The following is a 22,223-nucleotide window of genomic DNA, read 5'->3' as shown; positions in this document are numbered from 1 at the left end:
TAAAACTATTGCAAACATGACAAAAGAGGAAGAAAGGAATGAGAATGAGTTCTTAGTAACTATAGGAGGCAGTTGTGAGGAGAACAAAATGCATAACTGTCCTTAATTCTGGGGGTAAATCAAAAGAGGTGGTCTTGGGAGTATGGAGTTAGGAATCTGGATTAACCCTCCCACTGGTAACAACTAAAAATTCCAGTTTTTTGATTTTGTTGTTTTTGGCTTACTTACCCGATTTTTTTATTTTTCATTAAAAACAAAACAAAACAAATTTTTTTATTATGGAAAACTTTAAATATGTATCAACCCCTGCATATCCTTCATCTGACTTCAAAAATTATCAAGTCATGGTGAATCTTGTTTCCGTTACAATCCCATCCACTTTCTTTGTTCTGTATTATTTTAAAGCAAATTCCAGGAACCATTTCATTTCATCCATAAATATCTCAGCATCTATCTTTAGAAGATAAAGATTTTTTGATTAAATATTTAAAAAAAAATCTTCTTAAGTGCATTGATGAGTTAGAAAGAAACTAAGGGCTTATCAACCTGAAAAACTAAGTGAAGGCCAGAACCCAGAGAACTTTCGCCCTAAGAACATTTGCTGAACTCAGTTTGCCTGTTGGTTTTCCTACCTCACTGGCGTGGATTACTGAAGACAAAGATCGGAGACTGCTCGTAGAGAGAAGTCTCCTAGGAGATCCTCTTCCCATAAGTCTGGAATCCCGAAGAACTGCACCTTCATTGTAAGGGTAAACCAGAAATACCACCCCTCCTCCTGTCTCCTCCTGCCCCTGCCCCTGTTGCTAGGGTACTGCAAGGAAAATGAATGGACTTGAACCAAGGAACCAAATGGAGAGAGGAAAAAAATTGTTGATGAAAATTTAGAGTCACAAGCCATCCCTTGCACACATTTGTGGCCTAAACTCATAAATACGTGTGCATTCTGCAAAACTGTAAACTGAAAGTGATCTTTGGACTAGGGGTTCCCCCAGTTTCCTGGCAGAAGCAAATGAATATCCTTTATGGAGGAACCTGCCTTCATCCGAGGCTTCGTATCCACAAATGAAATTCCGAGGAAAATGAACAGTCAAAAATAACTAAACACACAAGGACACAAGGCAACTTGGATAATAACCCTCTGAAACAACTTACAACAGAAGCAGACCTACAGACTTTAGATAGAGTTTTAATAGCAGATTAGGAACAACTGAAGAGAAAATTAGTAAACTGAAAGATATTAAAAAAAAATCATCCAGAATATAGCACAAAGCAAAACAGATAGAAAATGTAAAAGATGTCAGGGGTCAGGAAGGCTAGTGTGAGAAAGTCTAACATATATCTAATCATAAATTCACAAGGAGAGTGAGAATAGAGATAAAATAATTTGAAGAAATCATAGCTGAGATTTTTCCAGGGCTGCTGGAAGATGGCAGCTCACGGATTCAAGTAGCCCAACAAATCTCCAGCAGGATCAATAAAAAATCCATTTCTAGACAATGCATCATAGTGATACTGTAGTACCTCAAGACAAAAGGATCTTAAGAAGAATTAGTATCCATAATACATAAGGAATTCCCATGGCAGTAATAAAAAGACAAAGAAAACTAGGTAAATGACTTGATGTGGTACTTTACCAAAGAGAAAGTTCAAATGAACTACATTAATAATTGGGCAAATGCAGAGTAAAATCATGAAATACTATTGCATATCCACCAAATTAGCAAAAAGAAGTCTGGCAGTACCAAGCATTGGTGAGGAGATGTGTGAATTGGTATAAACATTTTGGATGACAGTTTGGCAGTACCTGGTAAATTTGAACATGTACACACCCTATGATGTAGCCATCGAAGTTCTAAGAATATTCCCAAGATAAACTCTTGTTCATGTACTTGAGACATGCACAAGACTATTTGTAGCAGCAGCGTTATTCAGAATAACAAAAAACTGGAAACAACCCAAATGTTCATCAGTAGATTGGTTAAATTAATTATGGTTTATTTGTGCAGTAGAATATTATGGAGCAGAGAAAATTAGTGAATTACACTTACATTCACCAACATGGGTGAATCTCAAGAGCATAATGTTAAGCAAAAGAAGGCAAGTCACCGAGAAATACATGCAGTATGATTCTATTTAAATAAAGTTCAAAACAGGCAAAATCAAAGTATATTATTTAGGGATACATAAGTGATAAAAAAAACCAAAGTAAAGTAAAGCAATGTTTATTACAAAATTCAGAATAGTAATTACTTCTGGGGCTGAGGGAGGGGTTTGTGATTAGGGAGTGGCACATGGGAAGATTTTAAATTGTTGTCAATGTTTTATTTCTAGACTGTAATGGTAGTTTCACTAGTATTTGCCCTATCATTTTTCTGTAAACTACATGTATGTATGTATATAAATATTTTTTATCATCAACCAAAAAAGGGTAAGGTCTCGAAAAGAAAAAATACGAAGTAAACCCTAATATCACACTGAGCAGAACTCATAGTTGCTAAATGGGCTGTTGAGATACTTCATTAAATATTAGAATTTAAGAGTAAAGGAAGGGCTAGTTATAGAAAAATATGATAAACCATGGAGAAAGAAAAGATTGTTCAGGAATCTTCATTGATCTTCTAGAATGACCTTCCCTTCAAATTACAAGGTTTTTAAACTCATTATTCCCAGGATAAGTAATTTTCATTTTTGCCATCTATTGAGAGTACATGCCTAACTTTGTATTATGACTCTTACTTGTTGTGTGACTTCAGGCAAATTAGTAACCTCATTGTGCTTAGGTTCTTTTACTGCCAAATGAGGATAGTAATAGTACCCATGTTATGAGGAGATTAAATGAGATAACGTGTGGAAAGGTCTTAGAACAGTGCTTGCCGTGGAAAGTGCTTAGACAAAAACTTTAGTTGCTATTATTACAGTAGTAGTCTTAGCAAATTTCATGTTCTAGTCAACTATCTTGGTTCTTTGGAACATCAGTGTTTTGGTAATCAGAAAGCTATAGGGACTTTCTCTGCCTCTAAATGTATGTGATATAACTTAAATCTTATTTTCACCTATTAAAAGTTATGCCTCTAAGGCTCTTCTTCACTCACGTTTTAGTACCTCTGCTTTATATTGTGAGCGTAGAGTTCGTGTAGTGGCTAGACCACGTGCAACCAGTTTCAGGAGAACTGGGCTCTGTTTTGGTTCTGTCCTGACTTAGCCTTTGGCTGTGCACCTCAGATCAGATTTTTCCCTTGAAAAATGACTATATGAACTCCTTTAAAAAGATCACTGAGATGCTTTAAATAACTTATTTTCTAAGTCCTACAAAACAGTTTAATATAAAAATATACACTATTACATTTATTTGATATGAATTTCATAGATGAAGAGAAGTTTTGTGTGATTGGTGTGAGGAAAACATTCCAGTACTCAGAAAAATTTCTCAAACCCTAATTATCTCTAATTCCTGATGAAATTAATTTTGCTTAGGCTATTTATCTGGTAAAAAATAATGAAGAAAGCAAGTTTGAATTAAATGAAATATTGACTTTTCTTCCTCACTGGAATTCTGGGAGGCCTCTGTGAAGAGAATGTGATAAGCATAAATTCTTTTCAGTTTTGAGTTACTATGTGAACAGGTAATATAAAGGTAATGAGTGCTATGTAAAGAGAAAATATGAAATAGAAGGTAGTAATAGAAGTGAATTAAAAATGACTATAAAGTGGATTTTTTTCTTGCGGTATAGCTGGGAACCTCTCCACTTCATCTGGCAGCACAATACGGACATTATTCCACCACAGAAGTACTACTCCGCGCTGGTGTGAGTAGGGATGCCAGAACCAAAGTGGACCGAACGCCATTACATATGGCAGCTTCTGAGGGCCATGCCAGCATAGTAGAGGTTTTGCTGAAGGTATGTGTTCTCTTTTTGCACTTTGCTTTTGACAGTAAGCCCACAAAGACTTTATGATTTTAGAAGAGGGAGAAGGGAACTAGTTTTATTGAATGTCTACTATTTTTTTACTCCTATGTTTTCTCATTTTTTGTGTGTAAGCCCATTAAATGAAAGTTATCTTAAAGTTTTTCCTTGTGGGGAGAAAAAAAAAACTTCCTCTAGGTATGCTCTTAGTTAGGTCAAACAATTGATTTCTTAAACCTTGGTCTCCACTATGGTGAAAGACTATACCTTTGTCTTACTTGATACAGTTAAAATGCTCATGGAAGAGAACATGAGGCTTGGACCATTAACAAATAAGCAAATAATACAGATGGGGATTTTTCTTTAATCATCTAAATGCCAAAGAATGATGTAGAAAAGTCTGAAATAGAGAGTGATAGATTTAGATATTCTTTCTTTCTTTCTTTTTTTGGTGAGGAAGATTGGCCCTGAGCTAACATCTGCTGCCAGTCTTCCTCTTTTTTGCTTGAGGAAGATGGTCCCTGAGCTAACATGTGTGCCAGTCTTCTTCTACTTTGTATATGGGACGCTGCCACAGCATGGCTTGATGAGCGGTGTGTAGGTCCACGCCCGGGATCTGAACCCGCGAACCCCAGGCCGCCAAAGCGGAGTGTGTGAACTTAACCACTACACTACCGGGCTAGCCCCTAGATTTAGATATTCTTAATCTTTTTTATTCTAGCCTCTAGATCAGCCTACCCAAGAGAAATACAATGGAAGCCACAAATGCGAATCACATGTAACTCTAGATTTTCTATTAGCTATGTCAAAAAAAGTAAAAAGTAATTTTAATATTATATATTGTTTAACTCAATATATACAAAATATTATCATTTCAACATGAAATCAATATAAAAATTATTAATGAGATATTCTACATCTTTTCTTTTAGTGTTAAGTCTTTGAATTCCCGTGTATATTTACACATACAGCACATCTCTATTCAGACTAGCCATATTTCAAGTGCTTAATAGCCACATGTGTCTGGTGGCTACCATATTGGAGAGTGTACCTCCAGATAGCTCCCTTTTAATTCTTTATATTGCGCTGGTTTTGAAAGCAAAGGATAGTTTTGTGTAAATAAGAAACTAGGGGACCAGCTACCACATGGAATTAAAGAGAGTTTTGGAGGAATGCTCATAGTTTTCCTTCACTTCTTACATATGCCATTCTAGCCCTTCGTGTTCATAGCCGATGACTGAAAAAATAATTGCTGCACTCCTGAGAAATTAGAAGGAAAGCAATTAGGAAAGTCAATGTGATAGAAAACTGATTAAGCGACAGATGTATGGTGGTTCCTGGAACATGTAGATTATTCAACACATAAAGAGTTGATCATGTTAGTAGCAAATTCTTGCTTTAAAGCATGATGGTTAGTATTTTCATATTAAGAATTCTTTATATATCATATTTTAGAAATCTCTTATTTTGAAATATTTTTGTAGCATGGTGCTGATGTCAATGCAAAGGACATGTTAAAGATGACAGCTCTACACTGGGCCACAGAACACAATCATCAAGAGGTGGTGGAACTTTTAATCAAATATGGTGCTGATGTACACACGCAAAGTAAATTTTGTAAAACTGCGTTTGATATTTCAATAGACAATGGGAATGAAGATTTAGCAGAGATATTACAGGTAACATTTGGCTTTTAATTTAAGAAAATAAACAAAAGGATCTCTGTCTTTTGGATGATTTGAACTATTCAGCTTGTAGCTTTTCATTTTTGACTTGGTTATTTTGGACAGGCCTTTTCCCCTTCCACTTCTTTGTTCATTACTGTTTGTGTTCCTGATTGTAAGACCATAGTCTTTGCATGTAACATTAAAAGATTAGATAAGGTGATTACTTTCTATGTTGTTAAGTTCCTGAATTCCCCTTCTAGACATTTTATTGAGTTTTTGTTGTTGCATATTTGGATACCATATGGTTTTTCAAAGTCTATTATACTTCCACTAAAAAAATTTTTTTAGCAACTATAATAACGCCCCCTGAGTGATACAGTCTTCATCATTCTGATTGGTTTCTTTTATTTTTCACCATCCTCAAAAGAATCTGTTTGCGAGCATAGTTATTTATGACTTTTTGGCAAGTTTTTCTAATAACCGACATTACTTCTCTTCAGCTAGACAACATTGATGTAAATTATCATCTTGACTTACTGCTTCTTTTTGGCTGTTGGTTCTCCTTCCCAGTAGCACTCTTCTTCTCTTAGATCATCTGATTCTATTGAACTTCAGCTAGTTACCTAAAAGATGTTATATGTTCAGGAAAATGAATTTTGCCATGCCTCTTCCAATTCTTTTACTCCTAGGAGAGCAGTTAAGGGGCTAGGGTTGAAGATGGAGAACAATTAATTGGGAAGGACATGCTTTACATATGTTGTGTTATAAATTGCTGAATATAGAGGAAGTAACTTAAATACTTTAATTTTTGTAGTTACAGAACAGCAGAATATCTTTCAGCTGTGTTCTGTAAAAGCCTTTCAGGTACTCGCTTCACCTCTCACATGATTTTGCTGCTTTATCTAACAGGGGAACTTAGGATATAAATTCATACCTATGATTTACCCATTATACTCTCAGTCGACCATAAACAAAGATTTCCACTTGTATTACGTGATTCTTCTTAAATTAGAGAATGCTTCTTTATATTTGTGTTTGTACTACATTGAGAGTCTGTGTTGTATGTTCTGGTTATAATTCTGAAAACATTGTGGTGATTTGTCCCCTAGATTGCTATGCAGAACCAAATCAACACAAACCCAGAGAGTCCTGACACTGTGACGATACATGCTGCAACCCCACAGTTTATCATTGGACCTGGAGGGGTGGTGAACCTAACAGGTCTGGTATCTTCAGAAAATTCATCCAAGGCAACAGGTATTGAGATGCATATAGGATAGCTGTTGGGATTTTATGCTCTAGTAGGTATTCCTCCTTTTAAGAAAGGACTGTTGGAGAATGAGGGTAAGGTTATATCAGCCACCTTTGTTTTCTTTGGTATCATTGGCAAAAAAAATTTTTTTGAGACAAAATAATCTAAAGAAGGTAATATTGCAAAACACAGCAATATTATCTTTCAAAAACTAATGCTATCCAAGCTTGTTTTTCACAAAACTAATATTATCCAAACTTTATTTAAGAGTTGGATAAAGTAAAATAGAATATCAGAAAATGCATTAGATTAAGCTTCTTAAAAATTCAAGTTTATTTTCTCTTTTCTCGTAGATGAAACAGGTGTATCTGCTGTTCAGTTTGGAAACTCCTCTACATCAGTATTAGCTACATTAGCTGCCTTAGCTGAAGCGTCTGCGCCGTTGTCCAATTCTTCAGAAACGCCAGGTTAGAAAAACAAGTCAAATATATACATTAAAGTTGGAGGGCCGGCCCCGTGGCTTAGTGGTTAAGTGAGTGTGCTCCACTGCTGGCGATCTGGGATCGGATCCCGGGCCCGCACCGACGTGCTACTTCTCTGGCCATGCTGAGGCCGCATCCCACATACAGCAACTAGAAGTATGTGCAGCTATGACACACAACTATCTACTGGGGCTTTGGGGGGAAAAAATAAATAAATAAAATCTTTAAAAAAAAAAAAAAAGTTGGAGATTCAAATAGTTAAGAAGGCCAGGAAGGTAATGTAAAAGGCTAAGTGGGCAGGGTTGAGATTATGGCCCTCTGAGGAGAGGGGGCAGGCAGGGCACCTGCTGCTCAGCTCTAGCTGATTAGAGTCACACACTCAGTGTTGCCAGATTCTGTTTTTTCATGGGAAGCTGAAAATCTTGATTTTAAAAGAATATTAAATCTTGGCTTTTAATTAAAATTAAAAATAAACTGTGCAGTCCACAGAAAACATGTCTGCGTACCCAGCTTGGCATTTGTTTTACTAGTCTGTGACTTTTTGTATAAAAGTAGATAAATATATATGAACTTGCTGTCTTTTTCATAACTTTTAATTTTTGTCAGTTCTATTAGAATGACATAAAATCTTAATGACTGACAGAACTAGGAAACAGCATACTAACACCACTATTAAAGGATGACCTGATGTTAAATGATGACAAAGTTATTAATAGCTGGTTAGGTAAGGTTTACCTTTATATGCTTAACCAAAGTAGTTCTTGCTGTAATTATTATGTAAATAAAATATTTTTTTAATTAGGAAATTTAAAAAACTCCCCCAAAATATTCTTCTAACTGTAGTTTAAGCTAGTAAATTTGGACCAGTGCTTATGAAAGTAAAGAATAATTTGTGATCATTCATTCTTAAAATGTGTTTTTTCAAAGTGTGATCAATAACAACAACAACAACAACAACAACAATTCATTGAATGCTTACTGTGTGTGCTGTGCACTGTGGTAAAACTTTTACTTGTGATCTCATTTAATCCTCACCAAAAAGCTTGAAGGTAGATATTACTGGATGTGATTGTTTAAGGTTCTACTGATTGAAAGATGTATTTTTTTCAGGGGGAAAAAAAACCTACCTACCTACCTCTCTCTTTTCTCTCTCTCTCTCTCTCTTTCTTTCTTTACTAACTAGTGATAATAAACATTTATCCATTCTCCAGCTTCTTTAGCATTATAATCAGTGTTTGAATCTAAACCTTTATATTTGGGAGTCTTAAGATTTTTCTGAATCACTTTTGGCCATTAGCAATAATGTGCATCATCATATTGACTTGCTGCTTTTAATCTATGCCTGAATCTCTTTTGAAACTTTGTAATTGCATAAGCATATCAAAGAAAATTAATTTTATTGGTGGTTTCTGTTTGGTTAAACATAAATTTTTTGTCTTTAAAGTACGTATCTCTGAAAATTGAACAACTTTTCTTGAAATCAGCTGGATGTTTTGACGTTAGATGTTTGGGTCCATGAACTGGTCATTCCAGCTTCTCTGACTTCTACCTTTGAAAATGTTATGTATGGTCTAGTCTGAGAGAATTAGTGATTTCAATTGACTTTTATTGCATGTGACTTACAATCTTCTGTGAGCACAATAATTTTTCACTTCAATGCTGTGTCATAGCGGGATCTTTTTGAAGATATTTTAAGAGCTTGAATTAAGTTCAGGTTCAGGTGAGTACATTGCCACCATGGTAAACAACTCAGCCAAGGTGTGTAATCAAATAAAGAAATATCTTCTCACACGCTTTGCACATGCTCAGGCAAATTATTCCTCTGCCTCTTGATTGTCCAGTTTCTTTTAACATCACTTGTCAGACTCATCCTTATTTTAGAAATGTTTATATATGTTTTTTCAGGGACATCTTAAGATCTGGGAAATAAAGTAGTACTCCCATTTTATATGTGATGAAACTGAGATTTGTGGAGGTTAAATAATTTTGCCCAAAGTAGCATGGTTATTAAGTGGTGAAGGGAGGTTTGTGCTCAAGGTCTGACTGATTTCCAAGTTGTGTGTCCATGACCCTATAATATACTCTCTCTTCTATGCAGTTTCTTTAGGTGATCAGTGGACTGGTCTCTTCTAGAATGTTTATAATTTGGTTTGTGATAGGAATAAATATTCGTGTAATTATCATTTTGTCTTACATCAAACAAAAGGATCACTATCTCTGAGGTGTATCTGTTGAAGCTGTTTGTTGAAGTAAACGTTGCGCTCATCTTTTGCCCTTTTTAAATGATTGAAAACCAAATTATAAGAACCATCAGTACACTAATTCGTACTGTTCGTATTCTTTTCTTTTACCAGCTAAATGGTACAATAAACACATCTTCTGGATACCAAATAGCCAGAATGCAGCAGCAGATGGACTGCATTTGAAATGGAGGCTGGCTGGCTGACATGGGTCCTATATATAGAGGGAAGGTACTTGTGATAGTCTAGGTTACCATGCTATTTCACTTGAGAACTATGGCTTTAAATAGTGACTTCACGATTACATTAGATCTGTCTTTGACATATAAAACGAATCCTCATGTTAGTCCAATGAGAAACTCATAAAGGAAATCTGTCTATTATACTTTCATTGTGAAACCAAATGATACCTCTGTCTTTTCTTGATGTTACAAGCAAGTATAACTGCAGATTGTCAATGTTGGATGATTAGAATATCTCACTGAGTTGCTTCTTTGCTAGCATTTTTCATGTAAATATTTCCAGGTTTTTTTTTTGCTGAGGAAGACCGGCTCTGAGCTAACATCTATTGCCAATCCTTCTCCTTCCCCCCCGCCCCCAAAGCCCCAGTAGATAGTTGCATGTTATAGTTGCACATCCTTCCAGTTGCTGCATGTGGGATGCCGCCCCAGCGTGGCCCGACAAGTGGTGCGTCGGTGCGCGCCTGGGATCTGAACCCGGGCCGCCAGTAGTGGAGCGCGTGCACTTAACCACTAAGCCACAGGGCCGGCCCCAATATTTCCAGTTTTATTATTTCCTCATAAACCTTTACTTTCCCAAGTATTTAACTTGTTTGATTACATTTTTAAAATCTCTATGCATAATTTTCATGATTCTTTATCTCTTTAATAGAAGTATAGAAAAATAATTTGATAAGTCTTAATATACCCTGAAGAGTTTGTTGCTAACATTCATTTTTATTAAATGTCTGGTTTTGTTGAGAATTATTTGTTTCAGTTCCAGAGCCCGTAGGCTTATGCTAATGTGCATAGCTGTATTAAATAATCATTAGCTCTATCTGGGTCCAGGCCAGGCTAAAAAAAGATGATGAAACGATTGATATTAGCCATAAATTCAATTTGGCATAATGAATTATAGAAAAATAATGGTTACTATCTATTGGGTTCTTGCTCTATGCTTGTTACTCTGCTGAGTGCTTTACATGCATTATCTCATTTTGTTCTCCCAATAGTCTTCTGAATTAAGAGACTATCACTGACCGTTGACTAAGGTTTACTTTTCAGCTTTGAGGTTTCAGAAATATTTTATTAGTGTATCCTGAGTTGATTTAAGGGACTGACTCACACCCAGCAAACTCATAAGAAGATGATACATAAATCAAAATGCTAAGTTACTTAAAGGAGGATACAACTGTCTTTTGATACATGAAATTAACTTATCACTTTGGAAATCACTGAAAAAGTTTATAACTTTTAAAAGTGTACACACGATTTTCAAAATACTTGTTTAAAACATTGTTCAGAATTTTGAAGTGGAATAATTCAGGAGAAATAACAGGCAGCTCAAACATTAATATAATAATTGTCATTCTCTTTTACATTTAAAACAAACTAGTAGAACTTCTGCTTGGAAATAGTTGGGAATTAGCTTGTCAATTTATGTACCCAATGATTAGAAGGCTATGTTTCTTTAAAGTTTCTGTAATTCAAGTTTACTACTGATTTGAACTCCTCTCAATTAATTTGAATTAATATGATAATGGCAAGAAGAGCAGGGTTTTTAAATTTTGTGTGAATCAGAATCACCTTCTTAACAATACATTTGCCCCAGTTCTACCCCAGTAGATTCTGATTCACTAGGTTTGGGGCCCTGACATCTATATTTTTAACATGCTCCCAAAGGTGATTCTGATGGCACACCAACGTTTTAGAATTTGACCCAAATTTTAAAAGGTCATTTTCTTACTATTACTAAATTGGGTATAGTAAATACCTAAAGATTGTAAGTGTACTACAGACAAGATTTGCTTGAATAATATATATTTTTAATTATTTCATTTTTATATGTAATTTAATATTCAACTATTTATGGAGTGCATAGGTGAATCACTAATGAGGAAAAGATGTGGGAGAGAGGAATGGCTTTCTTAATAGCTTTAATAGTTAAGTATATCTGGATGCCTGCTACTTAATCTTTTCAAGAGTTGAATAATTAAGGAGCAGGCTTCAGGTAATTAGGATATAATTAAAACGAAAATGTGACACTGATTATCAAGACCGGATGTCTCATATTGAGAGGAGAAGAATGTTATCATGGTGAGTACTTTAAAAATAAGACAAAGCCGAGTAATTATTCACTGCCAACAGTCTATAGACCCAGTAAGGTTTACTTATCTCTAATTCATGTGCCTCTTTAAGTTTTTCTTTATTTGTATATAGTACTATTATCTAACACATTGATTTCTGCTCAGACAGATCAGAAAAACATTATGTAGATTATAGGAATGCCTATGAAATTGTATCTCTAACGGGTGCTGAATATTGAGGATTGATAAAATTGTGACTTAAAGAAAATATTACCTCTATTCCAAAAAAAAAAAAAAAGAATTGTTTCAGAGGACTAAGTGTAGTTACCTACTTAAACTAAGGGAATGTGTATCTTTTTCATCTTTTAACTTACCTCTAAGTTAAGTAGGTAACTACTATGTTTGCTGGAAGTTCCCATCATTAGGCTTGATAGTTTTAGAAATTTTTTTTCCTTTTAACTTTTTTTTTTTGACTTTTTTCTTTTGACCTTTCTTTTGACTTATATTTTGTCTTCTTGTACCAAATTAGTAGTCTAATTTGCAGTCAGTTTTGGCTCCTTTTTTCTCTTTGGTGTCTGGGTTGTTTTGCTTTAGTTAATTTGTCACCGTAGGTACCTAGCCAGGTAGGAGATTTAACATCAGAAAATAATGTACAAGTTCTTTGTGTTTAGGCACAATTGAACATTTCATTTGATTGGCAAGATGTGCAGAGATTCCGTTAAAATATACTTTATTATTTTTTTCTTATGCTCTCCTTTCACTAATTTTGGAAAAAGCAAACATCTTCCTGAAACATCCATATTTGAAGTGTTCTCATAGTATATTTCCTGTGCATGAAACTAAACGCTATTTTATGGCTCTAGCCTGCAGTCCTATATTGGTTTTGATTTGCTTAGCCTTATTCTCCATTGTGGCCCAGCTATATAATCACTTGATTAGATAGACATCTGTGACCACCCTTCTTTTTATCTTTAGGGCAACTTCTGCTAATTGTTAAAATAAGTTTTTCGAAAGGTGTAATGTGAGTAGTGGCTGTTTCCCTCCTTTTCCCTAATGAAATTTGAATCAAGTCCGCTTTGCACATTGTTTTTTTGTCTGTTCTTAAAATAGAGCAATACAGGTGAATTGGCTTTAAGGGATAAGTTACTGGGCTTCATAAGATTGTTTTGTTTTTGCTTTTCTGTTTTTAATTTCAGGTTCAATTGCAGGCATAATACCTTTGAAATATTTTTTCTTCAATAAACATTTTTTCTATTTTATTGTTGAAATATTTATATATAGAATTTCAATCTTTTAGAACATCTTAAAGACAGGTTTTTTTCTTGTCTTATTTGAATTTTATGGCATTATAATTCAGAAGTCATGTTGAACAGGAGATCTCGTATTTTCAAAGATGCTGTGGATTATCTAGGCTCTTTCTGTATCTTACAACTTGACTTTTGAATTAGATCAATGAATATTTGTTACAGTTATTTTTCTATCCAGTGGTTTTACATTTGGAGATATATGTGTATTTGTGTGTGTGTGTGCACGCCTGTGTGTGCATGTGTGTATATTTTTTAAATAACACTCTTTTTAATGTTTTTAGGCTTTCTGTTTTATTCTTATGTGTTTCAACATTTCACTGTTGGGTTGTGCTTGGGATTTCAGGGAGGCACTTTGTCTTCTTATGTAATTGATTTCCTTATAATTTTTTCTTAAATTCCTTACCAAAGCACACTTAAAAAGAAAGCTTTTTAGATGAAAGGCAGGAACTCTATTATTTTAATGACAGTCATTGCAAATAGTGCAAAGATGAAAGTTCTTGAGTTTTGCCTTGATTGTGTGTGATCTCAGAAATTTCTTACATATGATTATGCATTAAAATATTTACTACTTGTAGTTAGCATTCAACCAGAGTGAACATTTCTTTTTCATATGGGTTTTTTAAAAAAAAAATCAAAGGAATAGTTAATGTGTTTGAAAACCTTAGTAGTTGTTCTGGTGAATATATTACTATCTTATACCCTACATTTTGTTTTATAATTATCTTCCTGAAATTTTCTTAAGTGCTTGGTGATAAAGCCTAGTTATAGTTTAAGACTAAGGCAAACAAAAATGAGAGAACTCAAAACATAAAGGTTGTTTACATTTCAAGTATTATCTTCTGTGGTCTGTATTGTGACCCCGGATTACCAGCTAACAAAGTAACAGAGTTGCAGCCAGGCCTGTTGCCATGAGTACATCCTTGAAAACTAGGGTCCCAGTACTTATCTTGCCTTTTTAAAAAAGAGTTCATATATGTAGGGCCTCTCTGTCTTTAGTAAATCCCGTGATCACTGATGTCCGTGATGTTCTGCTGGGAGTTGGTTGCGATTTAGCATGTTTCAGAGCACCTGTGTATCTGAATCGTAGCGTGACTTCAGGAGAGAATGGTTTATTTACTTACACTTTCCATAAAGTATTGCCTCAAATAATACATTAAAAAAAACATGTCATTTATAAATAGTTTTTATGTTATTTCTTTTCTAAGAACTAGTGATATTGAAACTTTTTTTTATGTTGGCAGTTTTCAAACTCATAGAAAAATTAGAGGATAAACTTTATACCTTTTACCTGTATTCATCAACTGTTAACATCTTGCCACACCTGCGTGTTCACACACTCACACACACACACTTATATTTTGCTGGAGTATCTGAAAGTAGGCTACAGACATCATGATACTTCATCCTTACATCGTTGAGCATGTGTCTCCCAAGAACAAGGACGGCCTCCTCCATATTCCCAGCTCCATTATATTTCCTAAAAACATCAACATTAATTTAGTAACATTATCTGACATATGGTCCATATTCAAGTTTCCTCACTTATCGCCAAAACGTACGTTATAACTGTTTGTTTTTCATCCAGGGTTCAATCAGAATTCATACACTGTATTTGGTTATTATGTCTCTTTAGTCTCCCCCAATCTAGGACAGTCCTACGGCCTCCCTTGTTCTTTATGACATTGATATCTTTGTAGAATCTAAGCTAGTTGTCTGCGGGATCACCCACATTCATTTGTTTCTTAATAATTAGATTAAGGTCAAACATATCCAGGAAGAACACAAGTCACGTTTTGTAATCTCCCATTGCATCACATCAGGAGGCACATAATGTCAGGCCATTCTGATAAAGACCACTTGGTGAGAGTGGTAACTGCCAGTTCTTTATAGACACGTTTTTCCCCTTTGTAACTAATACTACTCTTTGGTGTGATACTTTGAGAGCATTTGAATATCTTGTTTCCCCAAAATATTTCACCAATGGTTTTAACATCCATTAGTGATCCTTGCTTGAATCAATTATTACATTGGGGTTACACTGATAATTTTTCTTATTTTGTTAATTAAATGTCATTCTTCTATCAAGAAGATCTTTCCTTTTTCCTCCTTTTTCTCCTTTTTCATGAGGCATTATTATGAATAAATGGATTTTTAAAAATTCAGTATGTTATAATCCATTACTGCCATTATTCTTTTTGATGCTTTTTATTGAAGTATAATGTATATACAGAAAAGTGCATAGATCATAAGTATACAGTTTAATGAATTATCACAAAGTGATCACTCTTGTATAATCATTGCTCAGTTCATAAATGGAAACTACACAGTATATATATATATTTTTTTGTGAGGAAGATCAGCCCTGAGCTAACATCTATGCCAATCCTTCTCTTTTTGCTGAGGAAGACTGGCCCTGGGCTAATATCTGTGCCTATCTTCCTCCACTTTATATGGGATGCTGCCACAGCATGGCCTGACAAGCAGTGCCTCGGTGCATGCCCAGGATCCGAACCCAGGCCGCCAGCAGTGGAGCGCGCGCACTTAACCGCTACGCCACGGGACGGCCCACAGTATATTTTTTGTGTCTGATTTACGTCAGTCAGCATGGTTTTTCTCAGATTTATCCATGTTTTGCATTTAGTGACTTTAATTGCTGTGTAGTATTCCAGTGTATGAATCTACCACAGTTTGTTTATCCATTCTACTTTTGGTGAATATCTGGTTTGTTTCAAGTTTTTGACTGTTAGGAGAAAAGTTGCTATGAATGTTCCTGTGTATGTCTTTTGGGATCAGTAGTTGGGCATAGGATTGCCTGTGGGAAAGGATTTTGGCAGTATTAACTTATGATTTCTTTACCTGCGAGACCAGGGGTGCTGTTTTCAACTGCCAGAATCCTCTCTGAGCCTCTTATAAAATATTAAGAGCATAGTTTTGGATTTTATTTATGTAAATGTTAATAGATTATTCACTGTTATACAGTACCAGATCTATGTGTCACTTATTATTAAGGCGACCCTTGCTCATACGATCTAAAAAGGGAATACTGTTTATTTTGTCTACTAGAAAAACACAAATTTCCATGTTTTATTGGATATAGAAATGTATATTGACTTACATGTAAATGTAAATGGAGTATAACCACAAACACAATTCTCTTTTGGATTGTGGAATTTTGTTAAGCAGATGTAACCTTTGCCATATCGCTGACCTTAGGAGATCTAATAAGTTTTGTACCTCATATAACTAAATGAAGAGAAGTTATTTAAACACACGCATGCATAGATAGTTGGAACTCACTTATTATAAACTGTGGGACTTATAGTTAACTGTTTACGTAGATGTGTACCGCGCCACTGGAGACCGAATTTAAAAACCACGTAAAAGCTTTTGCGTAAGAAAGAAGCAGGGAAAGCAAAAGTAGTAAAGCAAAAATAAAATTCTATTCATACTTTTGTGTATGTTCACTGATTTTTACATATGTATTTTTTTTTTTCAGTAGTGGCTACAGAGGAAGTAGTTACTGCAGAATCTGTGGATGGTGCAATTCAGCAAGTAGTTAGTTCAGGGGGTCAGCAAGTCATCACAATAGTTACAGATGGAATTCAGCTTGGAAATTTGCACTCCATTCCAACCAGTGGAATAGGTCAGCCCATCATTGTGACCATGCCAGATGGACAGCAAGGTTGGTAGTAGGTATTTACGTAAAGTTTGTGTTTATTCTCAATTCTCAGGAAGTTGTGATATGCTTTTCAAAGCAATTAGTTTTGCTTTAAATTTTTGTAAGCTTTGCAACAGACTTAATTGCTTAATTTTATTCGCTTAGGCTAGTATTAAAATTAGCTTGCTTTCTCTGAGTATATACTAGGTGGAAAGAGGAATTGGTCCCAAAGCATTCTGGTTAGAAAAGGAACTTAAATAAATAATTCAAAATCAGCGTTGGACAATAATTTCTTAGGCCACTTAATGCATTTCAGGTATCACAGGGCTTTTTAAAATACCATGTAAGAAAAGGCTACTTAAAAAGAAGTTGGACTTAAGACTCGTAGTAGGAACATGGTGGCAACTTTTAGCAGTTTTATTGATAGTTTGCCCATTTTTTCCCCTCTTGGAAACCATGGAGAGTAATAAGATGGATGAAACAAAAGCCTTAACTACATTTTCAGTGAAACTAAAAGACTGAGAAAAACCACAAAATTCCATATTTTAAGTGCTGCCCAAAACATCTAAGACCATGACAGCCAGGGCAAGAAAACCTTCATGGAAACCCACAGTGGAGCATCAAGAAAAGAAAAGGGGTCGAGCTCAGAAATTGGCAATAAATATACACTCCCAGCAAGACAGGGCCCAGTCTGAGTAGGAAGTGCTGCAAGTAGGGCTAAGATAGAAAGGGCGTGAGTACTGGAAGAAGCAGAAAGAGAAGGTGCAGAAAGTTCCTATCTGAGCAAGCATCTCTCTGCACCCGGTCCCCTCCGAAAAAAAAAGTTGTGTGCACACACAACCTATTAGTAAATGACAAGGATTGCAGAGACCATGCCTCTTCACGGCCAGTGAAGGAATTGGGGAAGGAAAGGCTGGAGGTAGAAGTTCTCCTAAACCAGGTTTAGTTTAGTGACAGGAGGTATGGCCCTACAGAGAGACCAGGTCTCAAGGAAAGAGTCTGTTGCCATAGCAGTAGAAGAGGAAACGCTAGAGCTGTGAAGCCTGGGAGGCCTTTCTCTCCTGCTCTGCAGAAATCTTCTGCTAATAGCTGGTCCAAAATTTGGATCAGGCCCAGGCACTTGCACAAAGCTTTAAAGAACTAAGTCTAATTATATAGAAAAGAAAGAAACTTTCGTAGTATTTGTATCAAGCGGATATAACATTGTTTCTGAAACCTGACATTATACAAACTAATCTCATTGATGAACAAATGGAAAGAAACTCATGTTTTTGGATGGAAAGACTCGCTGTCATAAAGCTCTCAGTTCTTCCTGAGTTCATTTGTAAATGTAATGTGATTTGAAAAAAAGGTTGTATTCGTTTGCTAGGGCTGCCATAACACAATACCACAGACGGGGTGACTTAAACAGCAAAAATTTATCTTCTCACAGTGCTGGAGGTTTGAAGTCCAAGATCAAGGTGTCAGTAGGTTTGATTTCTTCTGAGGCCTTTCTCCTTGGCTTGCAGATCGCTGCCTTCTCGCTGTGTCCTCACGTGATTTTCCCTCAGTCTGTGTGCGTTGTCTGTGTCCTAATCTCTTCTTATAAGGACAGCAGTCATATTGGATTAGGGCCCACCCAAATGACCTCGTTTTACCTCATTTACCTCTTTAAAGACCCTATCTCCAAATACAGTCACATTCTGAGGTATGCGGTTAGGACTTAAACATTTGAATTTTGAGGGGCACACAATTCAGCCCATAACAGAGACCAACAGGTCTATTTCTGGAATTAGCCAAATAGATTCTGAAGTTTATATTGATGGGAGGAGGAGGGAAGAAGAAGAATAAGGAAAGCTTTGGAAAAGAAGAGCAATGAGAGGAAACTACTGAATATTAAAATAAACTTTTAAAGCCTCTATGATTTAAAAATGTGTGACTGATATATGAATATATAGACTATGCGGACAATCCAGGGAAACATATGTAAGGTTCTCAGTTCTTCTTGAGTTAATTTGTAAGTGTAACATAATGATATGAATTAAAAGAAATAAAACTCTTTAATTCTAATATTTTTAATGTTTTAAACTACATTGTACTAAATAAATATTAGTTTTACTATTTTTTCATATCTGTTTGCATTTATAAATGACAGTAATAGAGTTTTTAATGTTTTGACAAAAAATTTTAAAGGCCATGGAACAATTGTAATTTTCCCCATTGATTATTAAGATTGCTTTCCATTGTTTCAGCTTGCACAGTTGTTTTTATGGTCCTGCGCTGTTGTGCAAAGCAAGGACAGCCTCTATCTCTGTATATATTGACATTTATATAAAGAAACACTAAAAATTGAGACAAAGTCCAACAACCCAGTAGAACAACAAGCAAAGTTTATAAACAACATTCGTAATGGTGTATCCACACAGTGGAATATTATGCGGGTAAATAAAAGGAAGCTCTCTACTCACTGATGAAAGATACCCTACATATATGGAGTGAAAAAAGCAGATGCAGAACAATGTATCTATTGTATTTATGTTTGAATGTGTGTTTTGTATGTATGCTACCTTTTGTGTAAGAAAGAGAAAAATGAGAATGTATATTAATGTTTGTTTTGACCTAAATTAACAGAAGAACAATGCACAAGAAACTGACAAAAGTGATTATCTCTGTTAGCGGGAGTGGAATGAAACTTCTCAAAATATGCTTACTGTTTCAATTTTGAGCCGTATGAATGAATATATATCTATAAATTTTTTTTAAATAAGTAGGTACTTTAAACAATAAGTAGTTTTCAGTAAAAAAGCATGAAGGTAAATACAAATATGGACATACTCATAAAAAGCAAATCAATGTTTTGAAATTATTGTTTTGGAATATGTTTATTTTAGATGAGTTGCATCAACAGTGTCAAGATGAGTTTTATTTCTACTAAACCTATCTGATAATGAAGTAATATATACATTTTTTAATTTTAGTATTAACAGTACCAGCAACGGATATTGCCGAAGAAACTGTTATAAGTGAAGAACCACCAGCTAAGAGACAGTGTATTGAAATAATTGAAAACCGGGTGGAATCTGCAGAAATAGAAGTAAGGAGTCTTTTACCCGGTGTGTTTTGCTGCAGTCATCCAAAATAAATCATTTCGCTTTTCTTTTTTTTTTTGTCTTTTATATTTATTACTGACAGTGTTGTTTTGATACAGAATGAAAGTATATAGTATTATTTTGTCTAATTTTTTGCCTTATACATATAGCAAGCCCTCAATAAATAAATATTGAATGAATGAATGAATGAGTGAAGAATTTGTTTGTAACAGTCTTGTCATCGTGGTAACATTGGAATGTCTTTGGTTCTTGCACTCCATCTTTTATTTTCTATTAAACTTACATACATCATTCTCACAAGTCACTAAAGGAAATGTCATTATATAATGACAAAAAAAATTATTTTCTTTCAAGAAATGCAAATGCCTATTTGGGCTGTAGGATCCTCTTCCAGAAGATTGTTGTTTGTTGACTGCTTTATTTTTTAAAAAGTCATAGATATCTGCTTATTTCACTGTTAAGTCCTTTAATAAAGGAAATTAAATTATTTTAGACTAGCCATTGATAGGATTCAACTTTTTTTCCCTCTCCCAAACTAGTTTGTAACTGTAATCAAACCATAGTTACCTCACAGGTTTTTTTCTTACATGACTGGAAATAAAATCATGTCCCCTGAATTTGATATTAACTTAATCAAATGAAAATATGGTTATTCTGGAATAACTTTGAAAGAGCAACTGCATTGTAAAGAACATTGGACTTGAAATTAAATGAGCTGGATTTGAATCCCACCTCTTGCCCCTGTTTGCTTTGAGGGAAATTATCTTACCTTTCTGAGTTCAGTTATGTTTTCTCCCAAATTGGAATTTAGGAGAACAATATCCACATTTTGGGGTTTCTATGAGAATTGAAAAAGTCAGCATACTCATTATACATGTATTTATAATACCTGAAATATGTGAATAGTAAATGTTGGTGAATATTTAGGAATTCTTTGTTAAGTTTCTTGTTATCATAGAAAAGAGAGGATTGGAAAAACAGTCAGTAAAAGACAACATAGTTCTAACTAAGGACAGTTATAACATATCCTTGTCCAAATTCATTTAAATGTAAGACTGGTACATCTTTGGCCACAGTCACAGAGGATATATTATTGAGCTAAAAAAATCTGATTGCTGGCTTAACCTGAATGTTTGGTAAAGTTATGACTTTAATTATTGAAGGTGAGTTGTTTTATTTCTTCAAAGTTAATATGATATTCAGTACATTGACATTCTTGCCCACAAACTAACAATGTATTCCATTGAACGATTATCAGTATACTTAGTATTTAATAATCTTTTTATTACCTTTTTTTGTGTCAGATGATCTTTTTTTCTGGCATATAAGGTGAAAAAAAATTTGTCATCTATGTACTTTGCTTTAACTATTTAATAAAACATTGTTTTTAAATTACTTGAATTTTTATTAAACATAAACTTGTTGACGTCAACAAGTTATATTTTTAAAACAATGAATGTGCAGCTTGTACCTTTATTTACCTAACAACCAGTAAGAGTTGCTGTTTTCCTCCAAGTTCAGCCTGATTCCTCTCTTACAGTCTCTCAGAGACCAGGCAGAATAATTGCAAATAGCAGAAAAGTATGAATTGAGGAATATAAGTTACCTAGAACCAAGGAGATAGAACTTCAGGGAGATGGAGTTTTAGCTTGGTATAAAGAAGAGTGTTTTTTGTTTGTTTTGTTTTAAGTAATTAGAGTTTTCTGGTAATGGAAATCTTATTCTCCATCACTGGAAATGTTCAAGTCAGGGTTGCATGACTTCTTAGGGCTTTTACAGAGAGACTTTGAAGCGTTCGGTGAGTATAGATGGTAGAGATGGGCTGGGGATATACAGTGAAGAGAGACCTCCACGTTTTCATCAAACCAGGTAATCAGTTCCTTATAATACATGATGTGGTTCTTTTGAACTTATTTTCTTAGATGACCAATAGAATTGTCTTGAGGGCAGACTTTTATACTCCTTTCTAAGTGACAGCTTGGCCATTAATCCAAAAAGTTCCTCTACACAGTGGTTCTCAACTGAGGGCAATTTTGACCCCAGTTTGGCAATGTCTGGAGACGTTTTGGGTTGTCACAACTAGGGGCATGCCACTGACATTTAGTGGGTAGAGGCTGGGGATGCTGCTTAAACATCCTACAATGCACAGAACAGCTCCACACAATAAAGTATCTGGCCCAAAAATTTTAATGCTGAGATGCAGAAACTCTGCTCCAAAGGAATTAAAAAATTAGTTCGTTATACAGAATCTAAGATGTTTGGGTTTTCTCTGTGTGTGTGTCTCCACAATACCAGAGTGACCTCTATAAAGTGCTAAG

At 34.9% G+C, this 22,223-nt stretch overlaps 1 protein-coding gene across 6 annotated transcripts in view; it reads left to right on the top strand.

Annotated features, from left to right (window-relative positions):
- GABPB1 (GA binding protein transcription factor subunit beta 1) overlaps positions 1-22,223 on the top strand; it is a 64,583-nt gene that overhangs the window by 36,928 nt on the left and 5,432 nt on the right. Inside the window, exons 3-8 of one of the 6 annotated variants that reach the window (XM_058541561.1) lie at positions 3,732-3,899; positions 5,390-5,584; positions 6,682-6,829; positions 7,178-7,291; positions 16,655-16,840; positions 19,774-19,889. In XM_058541561.1, the coding sequence (XP_058397544.1) occupies positions 3,732-3,899; positions 5,390-5,584; positions 6,682-6,829; positions 7,178-7,291; positions 16,655-16,840; positions 19,774-19,889 (927 nt within the window). Of the gene's footprint in view, positions 1-3,731; positions 3,900-5,389; positions 5,585-6,681; positions 6,830-7,177; positions 7,292-16,654; positions 16,841-19,773; positions 21,160-22,223 lie in introns of those variants that run through there. The other 5 variants (XM_058541562.1, XM_058541564.1, XM_058541563.1 and 2 more) reach the window with 5 other exon arrangements.

Source organism: Diceros bicornis, chromosome 5, assembly GCF_020826845.1.
Source record: "Diceros bicornis minor isolate mBicDic1 chromosome 5, mDicBic1.mat.cur, whole genome shotgun sequence".
In the NCBI taxonomy this organism is placed as follows: domain Eukaryota; kingdom Metazoa; phylum Chordata; class Mammalia; order Perissodactyla; family Rhinocerotidae; genus Diceros; species Diceros bicornis.
This window is presented reverse-complemented; position numbering and strand designations above follow the sequence as displayed.